The sequence below is a fragment of the Halichoeres trimaculatus genome, unplaced genomic scaffold (assembly GCF_033239565.1).
Source record: "Halichoeres trimaculatus isolate MK-OKI-2021-1 unplaced genomic scaffold, fHalTri1.1 fHalTri1_scaffold_21, whole genome shotgun sequence".
NCBI classification, from domain to species: Eukaryota; Metazoa; Chordata; class Actinopteri; order Labriformes; family Labridae; genus Halichoeres; species Halichoeres trimaculatus.
The window spans coordinates 23,127,302-23,135,347 of record NW_027437199.1 but is presented as its reverse complement, the minus strand read 5'-3'; the positions used below and the strand labels follow the sequence as shown (position 1 = coordinate 23,135,347).

General features: G+C 41.7%; 1 protein-coding gene across 3 annotated transcripts; it reads left to right on the top strand.

Annotated features, from left to right (window-relative positions):
* The first annotated feature begins 789 nt into the window (after positions 1-789).
* On the top strand, positions 790-4,278 carry gpr85 (G protein-coupled receptor 85). 3 transcript variants are annotated; one of them, XM_074697708.1, is made up of 2 exons: positions 790-973; positions 2,271-4,278. In XM_074697708.1, exon 2 carries the CDS (start codon positions 2,422-2,424, stop codon positions 3,553-3,555), a length of 1,134 nt encoding a protein of 377 aa, XP_074553809.1. In that variant the 5' UTR covers positions 790-973; positions 2,271-2,421; the 3' UTR covers positions 3,556-4,278. The 3 variants fall into 3 exon arrangements, with proteins under 3 accessions (XP_074553809.1, XP_074553807.1, XP_074553808.1); XM_074697706.1 differs by having other exon boundaries at positions 792-973; positions 2,255-4,278; XM_074697707.1 differs by lacking the exon at positions 790-973 and adding an exon at positions 991-1,292 and having other exon boundaries at positions 2,255-4,278.
* Positions 4,279-8,046: the final 3,768 nt, after the last annotated feature.

The window sequence follows — 8,046 nt, the reverse complement described above, 5'->3', positions numbered from 1 at the left end:
AGCACATCATCTTTGTACCATAACACAGAAATCTGCATGGCGAAACTTGTTGTGACACTTTTTCTACATGCATATTATCATTAATGGATGTCCTCCAGCCCATACAGGCGGTCAGCCAGTGTACATGATGTGGCTGAATCATTGTTCACTTGTTACACATGCACATGACATCACGGCTCTTCATACATGGCTGGGAAATCAAGTCCTATGAATATATCATGCTACCCGGGCAGGAGGAACAACAGTTCGCAAAGTGCTTGTCAATTATGCATCTACAGTACAGGGGGAAGTCATTGTACCTGGAGGTGAACCAGGCTGCCTGATTTAACCCTTCACTCCGTACATATCGGCTGACATGTGCTGAGTGAAACATGAATGAGCAGTCTGAGGGGCAGGGAAAAAACGCTGTGGGTCTCTCTATCTGGATAGATCTGATAGCTCAAAAACACTTTTTACAAACAGAGACGGAGCTCAACTCAGACCAAACCCCATTCAGTTTTTGCATTATTCAAAAAGCTTTTTATTTGATTTATAAATAATTTTCCAACTTGTGAGGAAGTAGGTCTGAATCTGAATCCTTTAGGAGAAAAGCAGAGATGTTTTCTCCCTGACTAAAGCACTTAGTGAGGCCAGTAATCAGTAATATTCAGCGTTACCAGGAGAAGCGGCACGCGCTGCTGTAACGCGTTACCGTCCAGCAGCGGCCCCTCCTGAGCAGCTGTTACCGTGAGAGAGGCAGGGAGGGAGGGAGAGCTGCTGCTGCTGCTACTGCTGCTGCAACAAGAGACAAGACGCGTCTTGGATCACAAATAGGGATGCAGGGCGCATGCGCACTGGGCTCCGTTTACTGGAGGATATTCACCGTGGAGGAAAAAAGGGGGCAGGCAACAAACCAGGCTTTTTATTACAGCAAAAACCGAGTTATGTGATGTAAATAATCTAAAGGAGGGATACAAATTAGGATTATCAACAGGTAGGATTTTGATTGATCTTGTGATCGGGCTGTGTGTCTGTCTCTCTCTCTTTCTCGATCTCCTTTTTTGGCCTTGTCTTGTGTGGTGGCTGCAATTCTGGGTATTTTATTGCGAAGACTTCGGAATTATTCGAGTCGAATGGACGTGTGCGGATCTGCTACAATGCTGCGCTTTACCCAGCGCATTCGGATACAACTACGGTGATTTTTTTTTACGCTCCTGTGTTTCATTTTTCATTTGTGTTTTCATACGGAAATCTAACGGATTCAGACGCGCGTAAAATACTCGACAGACAAATCGGAGGACGCATTTGAACGCGTAAGTAGACACAACATACATCAAATTATACACCACCACAGGCTACTAGTTGTCTTCTAAAGAGAGAATAACACATCAATCGAGCAGAACATCCCATAATAATAGCAGAGAAGGCTTGTTATTGTCACTCCCAGCCAACATCTCTCAATTTGATTTTCACACCCGCGCATTAACACGACAAATAATGTCGAAATGCGGCTTTAGAGGCAGTATTACACATGATATCCACTCAACTCTTCAGTCTAATTACTAATATAAAAGATGATCTGGAAAATGGAGGCTGGCTCAATAATCGCCCCTAATGAGAACACTGCTTATCAACGTGAGAGCCGTAATCCTGTTAACCTTTAATCAGACAAAAACACGGATGCTTTATTATGTATGCGCCCTCCGTCGGTTTTGCATGAAGGCGAGGCGAGTTTATTCGAGGCATCCGCCGCTTGTGAGAGCCGTCCTCAGTTCTGCAGGCTGTAGGGTGGGATCGAGCAGGGTTTTTGCTATACACTGCATTTCCCGTAATGTCTCACTTTAGAATGAAAACGTCCAAAAATCATCCAGATCGAGTGTTTCTCCGCTGCTGCCCAGCGCTGTGTCTCAGATGCGTCGTTTCTTAATGAGGTCTGGTGCTTTGTGCCGTCATGGAGCTTTTTGTTCAAGAAATTCCGAAGTCACATAAAGAATTCTTACACTCAAACAGATTAATGATGAAGATAAATCAAGATTCATCACTGTGTGTGTGTGTGTGTGTGTGTGTGTGTGTGTGTGTGTGTGTGTGTCTCGAGACAAAGTGTTCAAGCTAAGCTAAGGCATTTCTCCACACTGTGCCAGTCCCAGTTTAAAAAATGTAAATGAATAGATAAATGAGTGTCAGAGGCAATGATCGCCTTCACTTCTACCTTCTATTGAAAACATTGCAGCTGTTGTTGGGCTTCTCATGCTGATGGGTGGATGATATTTTTCAGGGATTTTTTTCTTTAGGTGTGATGAGACAAAAGAACAAAGGATGCCTTAGAGGAGAGGTCGCCTGTATGCCTGGAAACCTCTTCAAAGCACACCGCCAAATGGATCTATCGCCTCCCCCTGCCACCTCTAGATCATGATACTTGGCTGAAGCTATTCCGCTATCTATATGATCCCTCCTCCATCTATGGCGAACTATAGCCATGCAGGGGACCACACCATCTTGCAGAATGTCTCTCCTCTCGCTACGTTCCTCAAACTGACCTCTTTGGGTTTCATCATTGGAGTCGGTGTGGTGGGGAACCTCCTGATCTCCATCCTGCTGGTCAAAGACAAGAGCTTGCATCGAGCGCCCTACTACTTCCTGCTGGATTTGTGTGCTTCTGATATCCTACGCTCTGCCATCTGCTTCCCCTTCGTCTTCACCTCGGTCAAGAATGGATCTGCGTGGACGTATGGGACGCTGACCTGCAAAGTCATCGCCTTCCTGGGTGTGCTCTCCTGTTTCCACACAGCATTTATGCTATTCTGTGTTAGTGTTACGCGCTACCTAGCCATTGCACATCACCGTTTTTACACCAAGAGGCTGACCTTCTGGACCTGCTTGGCTGTCATCTGCATGGTTTGGACGTTGTCAGTGGCGATGGCGTTCCCGCCGGTGCTGGACGTAGGGACGTACTCATTTATCCGCGAGGAGGACCAGTGCACGTTCCAGCACCGCTCCTTCAGGGCGAATGATTCGTTGGGATTCATGCTCCTGCTGGCACTCATCCTCCTTGCCACGCAGCTGGTTTACCTCAAGCTCATCTTCTTTGTCCACGACCGCCGAAAAATGAAGCCCGTCCAGTTTGTGCCGGCGGTCAGCCAGAACTGGACCTTCCACGGGCCGGGCGCAAGCGGGCAGGCGGCAGCAAACTGGCTGGCCGGGTTTGGTCGAGGCCCGACTCCGCCTACTTTGCTGGGAATCCGGCAGAACAGCAATGCAGCGGGCCGCAGGCGTCTTTTGGTGTTGGATGAGTTCAAAACAGAGAAGAGGATTAGTAGGATGTTCTACATCATGACGTTTTTCTTCCTGGCACTCTGGGGGCCATATCTGGTCGCCTGCTACTGGCGGGTGTTTGCAAGGGGCCCCGTGGTCCCCGGGGGCTACCTGACGGCAGCTGTGTGGATGAGCTTTGCCCAGGCTGGAGTCAATCCTTTCATCTGCATCTTCTCCAACAGGGAGCTGCGGCGCTGCTTCAGCACCACGCTCCTCTACTGCAGAAAATCCAGGTTACCACGGGAACCCTACTGCGTTATATGAAGGTTTTGCTGTGAGTTTTTTCTCATCTGTGTCTCATTTTCCCTGATTGATCTTGATCTGGGCTCGTTCCTGTTGTACAGCGGACTCTCTCTTCTATCTCTCTTCTCTTCATCCTCCAGTTTCTCCCTCTGCTCCTCCTTCTCCTAACCCTTCTCTCAGAGGTAGAAGGTGGACGGCAGATCACGAGGCTCTGGTGATTTAACATGAAACTAACATGGAGGCTGAAGGGAAATGGGGAATACGCAGGAGGTCTGGATTCTCCTCCTGTGTTTATGTTCTAGTAAACAAGACGTTGTGGAAGGCCATGCCAATGCAGAGAAGCAAAAATCTGAAAAAAAAGAGAAAAAGAACAGAAAAAACGATGAAAAGAAAACCTTTCTTTGGAAATTTTTATGAATCTGTGAGGTGTGAAAAACATAAAAAAGAAAACAAACAAAAACAAAGAAATGATACCTCTCAAGGAATCACTGGAAATGTTTTACATTTTAGGAGTTGCACTAAAAAGAAGATGTAAAGATGCTTTTTTTGGTTGCTGGTTGCATAGCAAGGACAACTTTTTCCTTTTCTCTTTCCCCCCAAACTAAAGAATGAATGCTTTAATTTGCAACAGACTACACAATCGCTGTAAGTAAAAGCAAAACTTGGTGACTGTTGGAATACACCACCACAAAAAGGAGGATAAAATGGTTTTAATGTAAGTGATATCTTTTTCATTTACTGGGCGGTGGCGGCGAGGGAGGGAGGGAGGGAGGGGGCTTCACGCTGGGGATTAACAATGTGTGGTTTTTTGAAGTTGCAACTTAAAAACTAGAAATGATTTTCTTGTAGTTTTACGATCATATGTCCCTAGTGTCTGGCATTGTTATTTTCTTATCACATTTTACAGAAAAAAAGAGGAAAAAAAGATGAAATGATGTTTGGATTTTCAAAAGAAGTTGCTTTTAAGAACAACCTTGTGCTTAAAAAAGACATTGAAGAAGTAGTTAAATGTGTCATCATATCCATGTACCTAAACACTATCATATTGTTACAGTATTGCTGATGCCACTCCGGGTGTTCTTGCCTTAATGGTTATGATATTTTCATGTTTCTTGGTTGTCGGGTTAATTTTCTGTTAATTCATCACTCCTGGAAGAAGTTATTTTTTGTTTTTCTTTTTTATTTTATTTTATTTTTTTTTTGAAGCAAAGGAGATTTTTTTCTTTCTTTTTTTTTCACATCAATGTGAAGTGCATGTCCATTTTTTTAAAAAGCTGGTCCACTCCCATGAGCATCACAGGCCATAACACTGAGCAGCCCATTTTTATTCTGCAACGGTTTGCTACACCCCACAGAGTGCTCAGAGCACAGGGAGTGTGTTTGTGAATGTGTGTGTGCGTGTGTGTGTGCGTGTGTGTGTGTTTGAGTGTTGAACAGACAACAGTCACTTCAAGACCAGAGCCTTAGTATGAAATCTTGCACAATTTGTATAAAATGTACAAAAAAAAGAGAAAAAAAAAAGACATTTAAGGCACACCGTCTTGTTTCTACTTTCCCTACATTTGCTCTCTACTGATTGTTTTCAATGACTTACTTTTTTCTCTTGTGGCCATTTTAATATTTATTATGTATTCTTTTTGTATATTATAGATAGATTGTGTGTAAGTATGTGAGTCCTTTCATTTTTGAAGTCCCGAATGTGAGTACAGTTTCAGTTAAGATTGCATTTGCTGAAAGTTAACTGTGTAATCTGTTGCTTTTTTGAAAATAAAAAGTTTCCATTTTACACCTTTTTTTGTTTTTATCCCTGATTTTGGATGGAAAATTTGAAAAATATTGTCCGAGTAAACATCTGCAGATCCCCCTCTTTGAGTGTTAGGTCACTGAAAGGTTTTGAAACAGTCTGTGACTGGTTAAAGATGGTTGGAATTGTACCTTTAATCTCATCATCTTAATGTGCAGCAACAAAACACCCAAAGCTGTTCAAATCTGGAGAAGCTAACGAGGTAAATCATTTAAAGCCACTTCTTGAAGGTGTGTGTATCTGCACAGGAAGCACATGCATGTCATCTGTATTCATGCTAACAGTCCACATATGAGGAAATGATTTCCAAATGTGTCTTTTTTTGAAATGTAATCTCCTTTGTCCTTGGGACAACCTGTCAAAAACAGAATGTATGCTAAACCTTGCTGTTGAGTGTAAAGTGTGTTTGACATCTCATGGAAATAATCTCCATGAGTACGTCCCTCCGGCTCTCTCATCCTCTTGGTTTTTCATACTGTGTTACATGGCAATACCACTGCATTTCAGATGTTATATATTCAACTGAATGACTTCCATGTTCCAGTGGCTCAGATCTCTCTTGTTTAAAGTCACAATGATTTGCAAAGGCATGAATTTGCTCACAGAAACATTTATTAACAAGTATCTTGGAATGCATACACATTAAATAAGAAATCTGCAGCTGTAAATCCCTGTAAATGCACCAAATAGTCTAATCAGCTCATTTCAAGGACAGAAACAAACATTTTTTAGCCAAATAATGAAATGCAAAAAGTTAAAACCTTTAAACTTCCTCCTGAAGGACAAAATCTGCGAGGAAAATCAATGACGGACAAGTTCACTCTAAAAATGGAAAACTAGGAAGCAGTTTTTGTCTGATTTCTTGTGAAAAGGTCTGATTAGACTTCCTGTGAGTCACATGCACATCTTAAGTCTAGATAAACATCTTGTTTCAAGATACAACAAGCTGAAAATCTGACCTGAATTGTTTGGAATGAGAACAAAATTTGAGATTCTTGAAGTAAGAACAATAACTGTATTCGGTGTGAAAAGTACTTTTTTTTTTAACCCCATCGCTTAACATTTTCTACTAATAATTAGAATCAACTTGAATCAAGATGTTTATTTAGGCTCTTAAGATAAAACATGGCCAATGTGATGACTTTTAGCTGAAAATTTGCTAAATCTTGATTTTTTGCAGTTTTATCTCATGACATGGTGTTTCTCTGTAAAACTGTTGCTACACCATGTCCACAGTGTTTAAAACTAACATGTTTTTCCAATGATTGATAACCAATGATGTGTTCCTCTTATTTCTGTATTATTCAGATGTTATTGTAGCTTTTGCATTTTCCCCTGAGGAAGCCTGCTCAGTCAGGTAATGGTTTCTGCCCGTTTGCCTGAAAATACAGAATATTCAGCTGAAATGGTTTGTTGACACTCCAGGTAATTACATGCCAGGCTGTGGGTTTCACTGATGAGAAATGTCTATTAGGAATCCATTTTCATCATGATGTCAAAAATTAGTGCTATGTTTTGGACATTGATCTGTCCACTTGGGTCCAGAACAGACAAGCTGATCTGGTTTAGTCATCATGATGTCCGGATGTTGTTTTGCTCATTTCTGTCACTGACCAGATTCAGACTGTGACCATTTTACTGCTCGGGTTCAGAGGCTCAAACGCTGGTTGCTGTGATGTCATACTGCTGAGGTCCAGGTTGTTTGAAGTTAAAGGTTTATTGATGTGGACGATTCAGTTTGGAGGTTAAAACCAGTAAACGGTGACCAGAGATAATGAGTCTCTGATCTGTTGTTTCCAGAAAACAGTTGACTTTTTCAGCCAGTGGGAAGAGGATAAAAACAACATTGATATTTTGGTGTTTTATTCTATTTGGTTCTCTTCAAGAGCTGCAGCAGCTCTTGAAGACAACCCATTAGCTACTTTTAGTCAACTGTTTGCAAGCATCCACATTTTATTAAAGAGGGGGTTCTGTGACTTTTTTTGAGTCTTCACTCTGTCCCTCTGGTGCCCATATAGTATCTCAACATAATTTGCAACTAAGCAATATAACCTATTTTTCTCTTATCTTTTTATTTATCTATTTTTTATTTATTTCTTATTTTTTTTTAGAAAACCCTTATTTCGGCCAATGTAACATGCTACCGTCTCTTTAAGGCTCCCCACTCCACAAACCCCCTTCCCTCTGATTGGCCTTGTGAAGATCTGGTGTTATTTATTTATTTATTTATTTATTTAGTTGCTATTTTCATTTTTGATCAGATCACAGACAGATTCAATGAGTTCGACAACATAGGAGCATGTAGAGGTTTGCACACATGCAGATTGAACATCCAGCTTTGGTAATTTAGATCCATGTTTAGAATATGGGAAAGCAGATCATCCTCTCTTTAAAGGGGCTGTAAGAAGTTTCTAAATTATCTTGAAAAAGTCTCCCTGCCTGATATATGCCTGATTGTAATCCACACTTAAAAATGAGAGTATATAGCAACAATATAGGTTATCTCTTAATGCTACTTCTTAGCGTCCTGATTGGGTTGAGCAGAACAGGGTCTCTATGACAACCCCACGCCAGCTGATGTAGTTCACTAGAGAAAAGAGAGATCTGGGTTTTTCTCTGCTGAAAACGATTTATGTGATTAATTTTGTAGTGATGGTGGACACTGGAGCCTAACTGTCAGACAGAAAAAGGACAGAAGAAAGATGAAC